General features: G+C 45.6%; 1 protein-coding gene across 3 annotated transcripts in view; it reads left to right on the top strand.

Moving 5' to 3' along the window:
• Positions 1–16,517, top strand: part of PRKCE (protein kinase C epsilon) — a 464,741-nt gene that overhangs the window by 153,055 nt on the left and 295,169 nt on the right. For 2 of the 3 annotated variants that reach the window (XM_075925412.1, XM_006125476.4), the window contains one exon: positions 8,841–8,904. In XM_075925412.1, coding sequence (XP_075781527.1) covers positions 8,841–8,904 — 64 coding nt within the window. Of the gene's footprint in view, positions 1–2,200; positions 2,278–8,840; positions 8,905–16,517 lie in introns of those variants that run through there. The other variant, XM_025185851.2, reaches the window with a different exon arrangement.

Raw genomic sequence — 16,517 nt, 5'->3', positions numbered from 1 at the left:
TCCTCCGGGGCAAGAAAAGCCCCGTTCGTAACTGCGGATCCGACATAAGTCAGATCTGACATAAGTCGGGGACTGCCTGTATTCCATTAGCACCTCATAATCTCTTATTAAAACTGCCACTGCCACAAGATCCTCTTGTGACTAGGGATGTTCTCTCCCTAACGCAAGGTAACTTATTTTTAAGTTTGGTAAACATTAGAGAGAACGGTCTGCAAAGCACTTCTGCTTCTTCCCATTGCACTTCTTGCCACTACTATGTATAGTAAGAGCCATTGGGGAAGAAGTCTTGTTGCTTTTAGAATAGCGGATATTATAATGGACTAAACAATGCAACGGCATCATACAAAGAGATTACATGAAAATAATGAATGTGTGCACAAAACTGCAACACCTCTCCTCCCCCTCACCGCTCAAACTCCAGTTAACTGTCCCATACAGAATTTTTCTGAAGGGAAATAGTGGCATTATTTGTGATGCAAGAAGAAAACATTCTACTTGTCAGATGTTCAGTAAGCATATATTTTGTCTTTCTAACATCCTACATTGCAAATATGCCTGTCTGCACAGTCAAATCATGTGCATAGAAGTTTATCCCATAAGGTATCTGTAAACGAGTCTATCGGGGTGCCCACAAGCACCCCGTACTCTCCTCTTGAGTCTTGTGCTCCCCTTCCCCAGAGGTTCACCGTCTGGCATCCCCAGTCAACTGTCCTCTTGGACCAGGGGGCCCCTTTAACACCAGAGGTCTCCGAGCTTCCCGTAGCAGGGAGAGGGGGGTCTGGGCCCACCCTCTCTCACGGACCCCAGCCCAGGGCCCTAAGGACTCGGTACGCTTACGGCGTCTGGTCCGGCTGGTAGGGCCGTCTGCCATAACGCGCCAGCCCTCAGGCTCCCTTCGCCTGCCCTGGGCTGCTTCCTCTCCCTGTTGCGCTGTCTCGCCGGTGTGGGGGCTTACCTCCGCAGTTTGGGTCCACTTCCCCCTCGGGCAGTCATGTCCGGCCTTTTAAATCCCCGCGCTGCTTGTGGGTGGGGGGTGGGGACTCCGCCCCCTGTACGCGGCTCTACTTCCGGCGGGGCAGCGCACCCGCCATCTGGTGCCGCCCCCCACGTGACGTCAGGCGCAGTCTCGGCGGGCGCAGACTCGTTGCTGCCTCCGCGGCCCGGGAGCACCCGGCACATCGCCGCTCGCCCCACGCTGGGGCCGCCCTGTTTGTCCCTGGCGCCTCTGGCTCCTGCCCGCCCGCCGCCGCTCGTGGTGCTGGGGCCTCTCACTCCGACCCCTGGATTGCCGCAAAGGCAACTTCCAGGGGGATCAGAGTGTGGGGCGCCTCTTCCCCGTCACAGTATCCAACTATTGGATAATTCATCAATATCACAAAATAGTCCCTGTATATCTTACAATGATGTTATTAATTTTTCTTTTTTGTTTCTGCCGCTGCTTCATTGCTTAGGTCCTTTTAATTTTTTAAAATTAAACTTCCAAGTCCATTGGTAAGTTGAAACACTTTCTTATACACCCTGTAATGTTCAATAACTTGCCTAGAAGACATCAGAGTAGAACTGATCCTGACGGACCATTAACTAGTTGAGTTATGGGAAGTGTTGTTATATAGTCATTATTCCATGAAGAACTAAATGTTAAGTAATCACCTGTTCTTGGATTTCTCTGTCAAAAGCCACATTAGATTTTAAATAAAAATTATGTTCCTGATCTTAGATTATATGCTTGTAATGTACATGAGTGACTTCAGGATAATTGTCATAGTTCATGCTTCTAGGATCAAATTCGAACCTATTGTAAGCAGATGTAGGTCCACTGATGTGAATGGACTTACTTTACTAAATGTCTGAACTTGTTCTTTAGGACCAGATTTAGCACTTTGACTGCACCACTGTCAGTCTAGAGTAACTGCATTGAAGACATAGAGGTCATTGGAATTCTTTAGGAATTACTATGATTAAGAGTGAAATTTGCTGCTCAGAGCTTTTCCATATGTAGATGAAGCATCAGGGCATCCCAGATTGTTACATGATGTCAGTCCGACCTTGGAGAAGTGAAAAAATTTAAAGAAACCCCCCAATTAGGAGCATTATGCCTGGGGGGTTGTGTGTGTGTGTGTGTAGTTTTTTTTCTGTGGGTGGAAACTATAAAGATCTAAGTAGCTCTGCATAACTTCAGTGTGAAATCAGGGGAAACACATTCCTGTGTGCTCAGTTGGAGTTTCATACTGCTTTAGAGAAGTCTACAAACTGCCATGGTTTGGAAATGCTACATGGGTGAGTGGGAATTTAAGTGTTTGTTTGATCCTTGATTCCCCTGCGTTACTCCTTGAACAAAGAGAAAAATTGGCTCTGAAGTATGTAACCAATATAGTTATGAGAACATTACTTAAATGTCAATGGCAAATATTACAGGAAGACAAGATGTGCATGTTCTAAATAAGTGAAGCTTAAAGGAAAAGTAGGAAGGATGGTCTAGAGTATATGGCAATAGTAAAAGGCCTCAGAAATCCTGAGTTTGGATACTGGCTGAGCTCCAAACTTCTTGTGTAACTTTGGGCAAGTTCCGTAATATAAAATGAGGATGAAATTCCTGTACCATCTAGTTGTGTTGAAGATAAAATCCATGAATGATTGTGAGGCACTTGATAGTACGGTGATGAGTACTATCTAAGTGCCTAATAAGAATTTCACTGTGCTGAAATTTGGGCATCGTTTGAACAGGTATATGTGGAAAGCAGGTCCGGTTTTGTGGTCAGATGATTTATTTTCCCTGAAACAGACCAAATCATGTTTTATTCATGCCTAGAATTCTTCAAGCTCTATTGCAGCTATTGTTTCTCTTGGTTCTCACACCAGGAGGCTATCCAGAGGATGTATTTAGAACACAGATATGATTCATCTTACTCTGCACCTACTATAACTATACACTTTAATTGATGTCATGAAATTGACATATGCAGGAAGCAAGGACAATTACATTTGGTGGTGTTCAATCTCTTCTCTAATGTATTTTTACATACATTTTTGTTATGTGTTGCGAACATAGTCTGCGCTGCATAGGACAGTATCGATTTAGTCTTCGGGTATAACAAAGTTCAGCTTGGATTGACTCCTCCCTGACACTATGGTAAGCTCTGCTCACACCTTGGTTGGATCTCTACTACACTGCTTTTTCTTTTCATAAATAACTTCTCAGAGCACACCCGTCACAGAAAAATGCTCCAAGTTGCAGTTAAAGGCGCAAGCATTTTTTAGCCAAATGGAAGGGTAAGGTTCAGATCTGCCATGCACAGGCACAATCCCCATTTCATTCAAGTTATGTCCACTGTTTCCTGAATGTTGCCCATGAGCAACTGCTTGTGAAACCAGGGGTGACATTGGTGGTTTCCTGCCAGTATCTTTCTAAGTAGTTGAAAAAATTGCTTTCAGATCTGCACATTGCAAAAAACAATGCAAAGAAATGTTTCTGCACAGCGTAACTGCAATGCACGTGCTTTTACATTAGGTATGTAAAATCTCATTAAAAAAGTTAACTGGTTAAACATTACATTTAACTGGTTATCCAGGATCCTCAGGCGGGGGGCTACCTCCCCAGACTGGCCGAGCTAGAGTGGCCCCTTGCCCATGTCAGCCCAGGGGGTGGAAGGGTGCAGCTGTTCCAGCCTGGATGGGTAACCAGTTATATGGTAAGCATCACCACAGCAGATGAAGTCAGCTGGAACATTTGAACTAAATCATTTGATTTAATGTTTGTGAGTTGCTGGTGAAGTTTACTTGGTGCAAGGTACTCAACTCTGAGAATGGAGTTATTCCATCCCCTCACCTCCCATAGCGACAGAGAATGAAATCCCAAGACCATTGAACTCACTGGCAAAACTCCCATTGATTTCAGTGCGTCCATGATTTCACCATGAGCTTTTTGGCTTTTTTAGACCCATCTGTCTTCACAAGAATGTGAGAGGACAGAGACTGTTTATATGGAGGGACCCTGACTTGTTTTTGTCCGTGGTAAATTCACATATTTATTTTTCATGAGTGTATGTCCTGAATGAAATGGAAAGGTGCGTTTTTAATAACCCTATAAGTGAGGCTGTCCAATCAGTACTGGAGCATTCCATTTAACTGGTGAAATCCTTTGTTAGACAATAACTTTCATAAATGCTTTTGGAGTAACAAACTGAAAGGAGAAGAGAGAGTTTGGAATAGCTGATGGAAGCTGCTTGTTTGGTGGTAGAAATTGTTCAGAGCTTAAGGCTGTGTCTTGGGCTGGTGGTGGGGTGCGAGGGGGGTGGGCAGGGAGAGGAAGAGTGTGAGACAGATAAACACTTGACAGCAAAAAACATTTATTTATCTATGATGACACTTTCTTGAGCTTAGGCAGAGCATTGGAGGGAGGAATGGAGAGTATTGATTTTTCAAATTCAAAGGCCTTTATTGAAAGCCCATCATTATCTGAGGTTTGCGTGAATGGGAGCTTGGCCAATACTTTTTCTTCCTAGCATCCATCTGTGGATTACTATAGAAATTATTCCAAAGCAACCATCAGTTCAGATTTCAAAACTTATCCTTGTGCTTCTGATCTCCTAATATTAAACGCTCTGCAAAAGGAGATAAATAATATTGCAGTAGTAGCTGTTTTATTCATTTTATTGCTTTTTCAGAAATTCTGACAAACGCCCTCATTAAATATTTAAGACTTTTCTGATATTCATGGACAGCCTCTCAACTAGGCCATCCTCGTCCCTCATCTGGACAGCTACCTGGCTTCTTTGGTAGAATAGCTGTGGAAACGTCTGTGTGAGAAGCTATCAGATGGATTAAGTGGGTGTTATTGTCAGAGTGAAGGACATGGGTGACCCAAGAAGAGACAGAAGCAGATATGCAGAGAGAGGTTCTCATGTTTAGAAGGGCCTTCTAGGTGAGGATAAAAAGTTGGAAACAGAAGGAGCCTGTTACGGCTGCTCTAACTTATGCTATCTAGCATGGCCCCCAAGGGACTGTCTTCTGGCTGGAGATATCAGAGTATAGTAGGCCATTCTTCTGGCTCACTTCTTTTCCCTCATCACTCTTGGATGCACCCCCAGAGCTGGGGAGTTACATGGAGTCCCTGTTCCCTCTGCCCTGTTAGAGATTTGGATTCTACACCCTTCACCTTTGTTTTTCAGTTTAAAACAAAAAGAGTTTGAATGAGAAATTGTCTTCAAAATGTGAAAAAAAAAGTTGTAACCATTGTTGTAACTTTCTAATTGACACCCTCTCCAAAATTGTAGAATCATGCTAATATGTGCACCATTTTATCCTCAACTAAACTGTCTTTCTCCTGTAACTAAATCAGTGAGAATTTATCATAAATAATTAAACCTAAATTGTAGCTGTCAGATTTAATAAGCAAAGTACATTTTGTGATCCTAGCTCTATGGTTGTATGTATTTACTTCCTTGGTAATTTGCAAAGATCAGGTGACCAGTGTCTCCTACTCATTAGTGTGAATTAGCAAGATTCTAATGTAATGTATTATTAATGGATTGAGATGCATTATTTTTAGTCTTTTGAGTAGCCAAAATGTCTGACTTTAGGAAAACAATGTTCCAAGTGATTATGGCTCTTAAGCGCGCCCCCTTTTCAGTTTCAGTACAGGCAGTCCCCGACTTACGCGGATCCGACTTACGAACGGGGCTTTCTCGCCCCGGAGCTCGCAGGCAGCGGTCAGCCACCTCGACCTCCGGGGCGAGAAAAGCTGCTCCCTGTGCCCCTGGTCTGCTGGGGACCGTCTCCAGCAGACCAGGGGCATCGGGAGCAAAGCCGCAGCCCTGGCGGGTTTGCTCGCAGTGCCCTTGGTTTGCTGGAGACGGTCCCTAGCAGACCAGGGGCACCGCGAGCAAAGCCGCAGCAGCGGCGGGTTCCCGCGCTTCTGAGGCTTTGCCAGAGCAAAGCCTCAGAAGCGCGGGAACCCGCCGCTGCTGCGGCTTTGCTCGCGGTGCCCCTGGTCTGCTGGAGACGGTCCCCAGCAGACCAGGGGCACCGGGAGCAAAGCCGAAGCGGCGGCGGGTCCCGCGCCAGAGCAAAGCCTCAGAGGTGAGGCACCCCGCTGCTGCGGCTTTGCTCCCCGTGTCCCTGGTCTGCTGGGGGGGGCGCAGCTAGTGTGCCCCCCCCCCCAGCAGACCAGGCTTTTGTTGTGGACCCTGGGGCAGAGCAGCTGGGGCGCTGCCGGTTGGTCCCGCAGCGCCGCTCTGGGCACTACTGGACCAACCCAGCAGCACCCCAGCTGCTCTGCCCCAGGCGTCCCCAAGTCAGCTGTTGCTGAAACTGACCAGCGCTGACTACAGGAAGCCCGAGGCAGAGTTGCTCTGCCCTGGGCTTCCTGGAATCAGCGGCTGATCGGTTTCAGCAGCAGCTGACTTGGGGTTCTTAAGTTGAATCTGTATGTAAGTCAGAACTGGCGGTCAGTTTCAGCAGCGGCTGAATCTGGACGCCAGTTCCCACTTATATACAGATTCAACTTAAGAACAAACCTACAGTCCCTATCTTGTACGTAACCCGGGGACTGCCTGTAAATGTATTTGGGAACTGATGCCTGAAGTCTGTTAAAGTGCATAGTTGTCACCCCAGGAAGGCATTGAACCTCTGCTGTGCTGGGTAGCGAGAAGTGTCAGCCCTTACACAATAAAGCTTACTCCCCTTCTCCTGCTCTCCATCCATGGCTAGTACATGGTTGGGAAAGTGCCATGTTTTCACCTCCTCCCCACTGTGCTCTGCCCACTTGCTTGGGGGGGAGTTGTATAGGTCATGCATCTCTGTTCTTTCCTTTGCTCCCATCTTATTCACCATGATCCCAGTAGATCCTAAACAGCCATGCAGGTAGGTGTTGGTGCAGTCTTCTATAATCAAGTAGGAAAAACATAAAATATAGCCCATAATTCATTGCTTCCAAACACCATGCTTCTGCATCCCCATGAGATTTTAATGGAACAGCCATTAGTTATGTTGTATATTCATATACTTAAATGAGACATTTTTCTCTTTCCTTAGCTTTTTTTCTGAAAGTTTTTTAAAGTTTTAGGAAAAGAGATGTAAATCACAAAAGTTGTCCATATAATGTGCTTTCAGATAATCATACAAAATGTAAAAGTCAGAGCCAATGATGAAATGAACAATGCTATATAGTATCTAGCTAGGCATTTATACTGCATTCATCAGTATAGTATCTATCAAGACCTGTGCCATCCAATATCTACAGCCAATTGGATCTTCTTTTAAAAACCCTATGTTGAAAGGTGCTGAGCATCCTCAGTTCCCATTGAAATCCATCATCCAAGTAGCAAAGTTAATCACAGTTTCACGGGACAGGTCCATAAGGTGTCGTAAATTTTTTATATATATATATATATATATATATATATATATATATATATATATATATATATATTATATGTTTACTTATGAATTTCCAGTTATCGCTTTGGGAGTGGGTGTGACACAGCTTCTTGTCCCAAGCCCCAATATTAAAATTACTGTATAATTGGGAATCCCAGTGGGCACAGCTGCAACACTCACACTATGGGAATCTTTCTATATATCTAAAGTTCATGGGCCTCAAGTCTCACGCTAATGGCTGAAGCCAGTGTCTTATAGGGTACAGGCCTGTAGGACAAGAAGCAATGGGCTTAAATTGCAGCAAGGGAGGTTTAGGTTGCATATTATGAAAAACTTCCTTACTATCTAGGTGGTTAATCACTAGAATAAATTGCGTACATGGGTTGTGGAATCTCCATCATTGCAGATATTTAAGAGCAGGCTAGTTAGACATTCATCAGGGATGATCTAGATGGTGCTCGGTCCTGCCATGAGATAAGGGGACTGGAACTGATGCTCTCTCAAGGTCCCTTCTATGATTCTATGATTCTACTACTGAATATAATAAAAGCAGATTATAATGAATGCAAGGCAGTGTATATAATAAAGGCAAGCTAGCCTGATGGAATACAGTTATCTCTTTATTGGAGCGTTTCAGTTTTTCAGTCTGATATAACAACAAATTTCCAGACAAATGTTAATGGTAATGAAGCTTTTCGCATTAATTCCCCGTATTCTGCAACCAGAATTCATCTGTGTCTGTTCCGAATATGAATAGTTTAGAAGTATACTTTCCTCATTGCATACCTGACTATAATGTAAATTACAGCTAAGAGTTTTCCCTTTAAAATGATTTTTCAGTCCTTGAGAGAAGTAGTTAAAATTTATGGAGGAGAGTTGAGAAAGCTTATTACTAAAATGGCTTATTGGATTTGTAAAGCACACCAGGAATCAACCTGGAGGCCCCTTAACTCTGGTGTGAGTTGAGGATGCTTAGCACCTCATAAACGTGCTCAGCTCTTAGCAGGGTCAGATTTGATGAGAACATGATACTTGCTCTGTGAATGCTGACATGCTTTAGGGCAGTGATGGTCATACTTTTCAGTGCTGTGCCCACCCCCCTGAGCCAGGTTTGGGAGCCAGGCCATGGCTCCAAGGGCGCAGGGAGAAGGGGATGTGAATAGGAGTAAGGGCTGGGGGTAGCAGACAGAGACAAAGGCTGGGAGAGGGCTTAGTGGTGGAGATGCAACCGTGGGGCCAGAGCTGCAGCTGGGGTGAGACCCTAGCAGAGGGTGGGTGGGTGGTGCTCTCTCCCTGTTTCCCCTGGGACTAGCCCAGTGCCCTAACTCTCAAATGTTGTGCACCGCTCAGTTCAGGGCTTAGGGTTTAAGAGACAATGAAAACCTTGTATTAATGGTGCATATAATAGCTCATTAAGGGAGCACAAATGTAAGTGTACCTTTTCATTCTCTTTTCAATTACAGATTGACTTGGAGCCAGAAGGAAGAGTATATGTCATCATAGATCTTTCTGGATCATCAGGTGAAGGTATGATCTTTCAATATTTTATCTTTTTCTTCTCAGGAATCTTGCCTTTTAAATGGATCTATCATGCAAATGTTGTTGGAAATAAACAATGTCCTGTGGTATTACTTAACTAATCTCTACAAGCTCATGTTAGATAGAAAATGTTATCTAAATAAGTATATGTTGTTGTGCCTCTAAGAAACTGCAGTCCATGTTAGCCCTGGAATTATAGACAGACAAAAAGAAAAAGTAAATAGACTAGTAACCAAGGGTACAGTATTCAGTAGCTTAGAGCTGTTTAATATATGTGGTATTTACTTCCAAGAACTAATTTGTCTAGTTTTAGAAAAAAATGTGCTGTAAACCTGACACTAACTGTTAAATGTGTAGAAACAGATGTTATACACATCAACTCTTTCTTCGTACTAAATTATTAGTGTTTTTCCCACTACCCTGTTCTCTTTCCAGGCAAAATGCACAAGTGAAATATTTTAATAATAGAAGATAAATGGGGTTTTTTTTTTTGGTAATACAGCACTTGTGCACTGGCTTAGAGAAGACCCTAGAAATGAGGAAGATTGGTATTCTATGGCAGTTAAAGGTACTCCTTGGCTATTGTTTTTGCTAGGGCTTCACTGGGAGGTCCACAATTAAGAGTCCCAAAGCTCTTCTGTGTATTTTCTCAAACATTCTCTTTATCAAGATTTTAACAGATGAAATATATTTGGTGGCATGGGGTCTTTTTTGTTGAGTCATTTTATGCTGTGTTCTTTTGAACAGTTACATGTAATGCTGCCTGCTACACAGTATCTGTAGGTTCAGATTACTCAAGGCAAGATCATATAGGCCCTTGCAGGAGGAGAAATATGTTTTTGTTTTTATGGATCGAATAAGGGATCAGCAGAAGAATGCTTTGTCTGTCATTTTGGTGTTCAAAATAAATGTTTGCTGTGCCGTGGGTAATTGCTAGCAGTTTACAAAAGCACATACTGTACTAATGTCCTATTTAAAAAAAAAAAAACTTTATTGCTTACTGCTGTGGTCTTACGCTCCTCTGTCCACATCAGGCCTTCTTCACACTCTTCATTCTTACATGTAAACGGCTTACAGAATGCTATAATAACAAAAGCATGCCCACATAGCAATTCTCACACATTCTTAGAAAAATTGTAGGACAATCTGCTTAGTCGTTTACTCTCATAGACAGCGTCTGCAATATGTGGAACAAATTTAATGTTAGTACGAACAGCCATATTTTTTTCTTCCTTGTTAGTTGCTGTGTGAAGTTTAGATCTCATAGATGGAAGGTTCTAACAGAATCGGCCTCAGTTTATCATGGTATATGTAGATCGCAGCTCATCAATAAAACAGAAGGGAAAGAAGTAGGAACCCAAAGGCAAGGGGACTCAGGAATACGAGTGGGACTGCGTTCTGTCTCCCGAGATCCTGGAGGATACGGTTGCCTTTGAGTTCCCCTCCCCACCTACGTCCTGGAGCTCCAGAAGTCCCTGGAGACCCTGGTGGTGGAAGTAATGGGGCTGGAGGAGAAGGCATCAGGGTTGTCATCAAGGTGGATGGGGTTCTCGAAGGAGGCCCTTTCTAGACATGAAGTCAGGTGTTCCATCACAGTGGTCAGGGAGGCAAACATGGTCTTCTGCTGTCTTGCCTGCTGCTCCCTGATGGCTGTTTGCTCATGCTGCTCTGGAATTTGGTCCAGGTGCTCTGCCCACATCTTGCCCACATGGAGGTGCATGCAGTCCATCTGCTCACTGAATATGTTCTCCCTTCTCCACTTTCACCTGCAGATGTGAGCCAGGTGGGCAGATGTTGTAAGAGGTGGAGGATGCACCGAGGTGGCAGTTGTCCCAGCTGCAAAGAAAAATTACAAGGGCAGACTTTACAGCAGCTACATTGTGTTAAGCCTACCCCATATCTGTTAGCCTACACCGAAGGTCTCTGTAAAGACAAAGGAGATGTGTTCCGTTCAAGGCCAAATGTTCACTTCAAAACAGGTACTTTCCAGCAGGTGCCTAGAGTTCCCAGGGGAGCATCAGGATGCACTTGTCTAGAAGCAGACAGTCATGGTAATTAGTCAGCCAGGGCAGATGCCTGCAGGCAGGAGTGGGGAATGGAAGAAGGGTGACTTCCCGCTGTGTCTGGCACAAACCTGGTCCACCATATGTGGCTTCCCAGGACAGTGCTGCTTTCCCAGACAGGGCAGGAACCTGCAGGTGGGGCAGGGGGGAATGGGATGCTTCCCAGGGACACTGGTTTTTTTTCCTATCTGCAGGGAGGTGGGGGGGGGGGGGTGATGTGTGTCTGGCACACATAGCTTCCTGGGGAGAGTGCTAATTGGTTCCCCTCCTCCTCCCTCCATGTTGCCATGCGAGATATCAATCTTCTCTGAAACTCAGAGTGATCGGGAGTGGATGCTCACTGAATGTGGTCATAAACCTGGGCGTATGCTGTAATACTTTGTGTTTCATTGATGTTAGACCACTTACTGGTGGCTTGGCATGGGAAGGTGTCCTACTGCAGAGGACTGCATAAGGCTGGCCTCCCCAAAAACCTTGTGAGAAGGTTTAAAGAGTTCCTATGTGAGAGCTTCATGGAGCTATGCAGGCAAGACTCCCACTCCCTCTGCAGGCACATTAATAAGCTGTTCTGGGCCCCCTGCACTTTGTAGGCAGAAAGCATGCTGCACCTCACACCCCATTGCCTGAACCCGCTTGCAGTTAGACAAAACTTGTGAATTCTCCAAAAGTGATCTCCTCTGGGTAGGTGCTGGATTGAGAGACATCCTGGGAGGAGGGGACTGGCTTCAGCATCATGACCAGTTCTTAGCTCTTGGGGATCACTGCTGGCTAGTCTCCTCCCTCTCCACCATCACGCTGTCCTGCAGACTGATGCCAGGTGTGTCTAGGCTTGACTGCACAACCGCATTGGGGAAGCTGGCTTTCCCCTGCACCCCAGTCAAAATTGCATCCAGCTGCTCATAGTAGCGACATGTGTTAGGTGCTGCACCAGACCATCCACTTGCCTCCTTCACCTTATGGTAGTACTGCCTCAGCTCCTTGATTTTTCACTCTGATCTGCTGGGCATTCCTGGAATAAGCTTTAGCCTCCAGCAGCTTGCGATCTTGTTGTAAATGTTGGCATTCCTCTTGCTGGTTTGGAGCTCAGAAAGGATGGATTCATTTCCCTACACCATTGTGAGGTCCAAGTTCTCCTGGACACTCCACGCTGGCCCTCTTCTGTGCCCCTGGGAACTGAAGGCCGTGGGAACAGAAGTATTCAAAGTTGTCAGTGTTGGTAGGATTGTTCAAAGTCATCTCCATGTGTACCGTGGTATGGAGTAATTTGAACATTGAAGGCTGGAAATAGCATTACTCATGGTGAAAAGCAGGAGTACTACAATCAACTTCAGCAGCCCTCAAGGTCGAGTTGACAGAGTTGGCAGTGTGGATGCATCACTTAGAAAATTGACCATATGCTACTAAAGTCAATGTAAAGTCCTAGTGTAGACCAGGCCTTAGAGAAGGTACAAGCACAAGATTAAGAGCTTCAGTTCTAATTACAAAATCATTATGTGTTTGTAAGGCAAATTCTCAGGTTACAGCATAACTATCAGCTTTGTCTTGAAAACATTGCCAAGCAGAACAAGAGAGCATTGGCAGCAGTTCTGACCTGATACTCTAACCTCTGCATTTCAATGAATTATACAGAGTTTTAGCAAAATATTTGTTGTTATTGGAAGTCATCTGATTGAATCTCTCTTTACCACTTTTCAAATGTATGGCGAAAGGCCCATGGAAAGTAAATAATGATCAGCTTCTATGTGGCACAATACTTTTTTCTCCACCTGGATCTAAGTGCTAGTCAGAAGCTGTGTGAGCAATAAATTGAAGTACCTGAAAGAGAGAAAAGTACTCCGTAAGGCAGGACAAATTACACAATATTACATATTATGGCACAGATAAAGGCACGTGTATAAATCCTGCACCACTGAACTGGGAGTAGCCTTTACTCACTGACCTCAGTGGGACTGCCCTCAGGCCTGGAATTAATTTCATTCTCTAGGATTGAAACTTCAAATAGCATAAAAATATTTTCAGAGGCCAAAATCTGCTCTCTCAAGTGCATCTTGACATGTTCGCATTCAAAAACATAGAAATGTGGAACCGGAAGGGACCTCAGTAGTCCAGACTCCTGCACTGAGAGAGGACTAAGTATTATCTAGAGCAGCAGTTCTAAACCCAGGGTGCATGAGCCACATGCAGGCTATTTAGCACACAGCTGCAGCCTAGCTCAGCTGTGTGCTAAATGCTGCTGGGCTGAGTCCAGGCTGCTCTGCGGCCTGATGGGCTTTAGGGTCTAGGCTGCTTCCAGCGTACCCTCTGCCCTGTGTGAATGACTCTGGGGTCCAGGCTACCTGGTCCTGCACAGGGGAATCTGGGGTCCTGGCCGCGTCCTGGCCCTGCACAATAGGGTTAGAATCTGGCCTGCCACTGCAGGTGATGGCTGCCTGGCAGAATTGGGATCCAGGGTCTTTCTGGAGTCAGGGGGCTCCCATGCAATGAGTATCAAGGTTGGGGTCCCTGCTGCATGCCTTTTGCCCTTGTTTCCCACCTCCTTGGCCCCCTCTATGGCTCATTCTTTGGGCTCTGTGGGGAAGTTTGGGAGGGGGGAGCTCTGTGGTTCTCAACCTACAACCCATAATGATAAATAGGTTGAGAAAAACTGCTCTAGACCATTCCTGACAGATGTTTGTCCAACTTTTCTTAAAAACCTCCAGCGATGGAGATTCCTCAACGTCCCCTGGTAATTTGTTCCAGTGCCTAGCTACCCTGACGGTTAGGATGTTTTTCTTAATATACAACCTAAATCTCCCTTGTTTGTAATTTAAGCCCATTGCTTCTTGTCCTGTCCTCAGTGGATAAGAGAACATTTTATCATACTACTCTTTGTAACAAACTTTTGTGTACTTAAAGACATGTTGTCATGTATTCCTTCAGTATTCTGTTCTCCAGATTACAGCTAAACCAGGGGTGGGCAAGATACAGCCCGTGGGCCAGATTCGACCCACCAAGCCATCTGATCTGGCCTGTGGCATGCTCTGCTGAGCCCCCACCCTCAGGTCAACCAGATCCTGGGGGTGGAGGAGTGTGCAAAGTCTCCTGCCCACACCAGGGGTGCATGGCACCAGAGGGAACTGCCAGCTGTTCAAAATAGCTAAGGGTTCCTTGCAGGCCTCACGCGCCCCAGCTGGACAGGGGCAGGAGACTTTGTGCATTCCCCTGTCCCCAGGCTCCAACTGGCCTGGGGGTAGGGAAGTGCATGAAGTCTCCTCCCCCTGCTGCGAGCCCATGATGCCACAGAGAACTGCCATCTGTTCAAAATGAGAGAGACCTCACGAGAAACCACGGCAGGCCTTACCATAAGGCAAACTGAAGCAGCTGCCTCATCTGCCAGATTGTGGGGGGGGCACCACTAGGACCCAGAGTGTAGAAAATTGTGTCTGCTGCTGGTGCATATGTATTCTCTTTGCTCTAGATGCACAGAGATGGTGAAGTGCTGTGCTGGAGGAAGGAGGGCACAAGAGACATAACAGGCAGGCAGGAGAAAAGGTGGCATGGGGGTGTCATTTGAATTCCCTGCCTCAGGTGCCAAAATGTTGTGGGCCAGCCCTGTAAGAGACCTCGCCCCAGGGGGGAGTGTGGGAAATATCCCTCCCTTACCAGAACAGCCCCTGTCCATGGTGGGCCCAGCCCAGTCCCCCATCAAAGGTTACACACTGGCTCCCCAGGAACGGGGCAGGCAGCCGTTGTCAGACCTCTCCTAGGGAGGTGGCTTTAATTAAGCTTTATACAGGAACCCCCTGACTTCCGACTGCCCAAGTTACGACTCCCCACACTTACAACCATTTTTGTAAATGTGCAAGGGGCTGAAATCCCCCGACTTACGTCCTCAGCCCACATTTACAATGGCGCATGGTACCTATGGTTAATGAGGGCTCGAGTTACAATGCCCATGACTTGTGACACTTCCCCGGGAACCAATCGTGTCGCAAGTCGGGGGCTGCCTGTACTAAAGAGCCCACAGTGTGTAATCTTGTAACTGCTAGGATTTTTAGCAGTTACACAGTTACCTTTTTACATGAATTTTTGCATCCGTACTTTAAGGGGAAAATTAATCTATTTTTTAAGCAGTACTCTTTTTTTTTACTAGTTTTCTTCTTCTACCTTCTTGCGTTGTAAGTTATACCAGCGTACAGATACATATAGTAGCTTGCTTCAATGTGCGACTTACACCACCAGTAACTATAGAATGATTCAGAGAGCAGACCTGAAGATTGCATTTAGTTATTTTCCTGACTGTCATTATGAAATTTTATAATAAGTAAGAATTATCCAGGACCTCATTTCTTTGCATTATGTACAGTAAGTTGTGATCAAATACCTGAGTTCATATTAGGTAAATGCCTTTTCACAGTCACACACAAAATTAAGATTTCATTTCAGAGTAGGCAGTTTAAATTCCAATGAAATATCACAGCTCACATTGTAGGTGGTGAGTATCACCAAAATCTGCTTTGGTTTCTGGACACAAACCAAGAGCCATTTAATTTCAGTGTTCAAATTGAGCTGTGTTTCAAACTTATTTTTCATAGGCTGAAATGTGATGAATAACAATAAAACCTGATTTGGCTACTGTAATGAGAGGCAATGTTCCCTCTAATTTTTTCCATCCATGTGCAGAATACATTTTATGTGCATGAAGGCATGCGTGGATGTGCACCACCAGTAGAAACACATGCAACTGGATGTGGGCGGCTGTGGGAGCTCTGCTAATCAGCTGGGTGGCATTTGAATCTCTCTCTCCTGGGCTGATGCCCAAGCACTCAGCTTACAGGGAACACTGATGGGAGGTCCTGGCAGTATTTCTACAAATGAAGGCTTATTACCCAACCACTTGATCTCACTCCGTATAGGAAGCTCCAGCCTAGGAATCTTTAAACATGCACATGCAGGATGGTTAGCGCAAAAGAGCCCTGGTTTTGACACCACACATATTTCATGCTTGCCAACTCCCTTTCACAAGCAAACCAAATATGCCAGATTCTCTCAGAGCATATACCTGCTCTGCAGTTCACTGGCATCCACAAAATAGAGCCAGTCTGCTGGTGTATGTACCCAGGCATCCAGCCCATGTCACTTGTCCACTGGGATCTTAGAGCCAAACCCGAGCAGTGCTGTGACCCCTGTGCACTAGGCTGAAATGTAACAGACTCAGTTTTGGCCCTGGTAGGCCTCCCCTCCTTCTATCAAGAGAGAGGGACTATGAGACCAAACCTGAGTGTTTATGTGATCCCCATACACCGGGCTGCAATGCCACTCTCTCAGTTTTGGCCTCACATCAAGATGGAGGGCTACTAGGGCCAAACTTGAGTGGGCAGAGGGGTGACCAGCACTGCTGCTGATTTTTGTCACCATGGGGCTGCCTTCTGCAGCAGAACTCCCCCCTGGGAGTCTGTCTCCCATTGTTCTGTTTCTTGCAGCCCTTGTCCCTCTCATGGATGGGGGTGATGCTGTACCTGACGGGCTGTGCTGGAATTGGTGGGACTCAGTGGGCCA

The sequence above is a fragment of the Pelodiscus sinensis genome, chromosome 3, assembly GCF_049634645.1.
Source record: "Pelodiscus sinensis isolate JC-2024 chromosome 3, ASM4963464v1, whole genome shotgun sequence".
Lineage (NCBI taxonomy): Eukaryota > Metazoa > Chordata > Testudines > Trionychidae > Pelodiscus > Pelodiscus sinensis.
The sequence above is the reverse complement of the archived record's forward strand: the minus strand, read 5'-3'. Positions and strand labels throughout refer to the sequence as shown.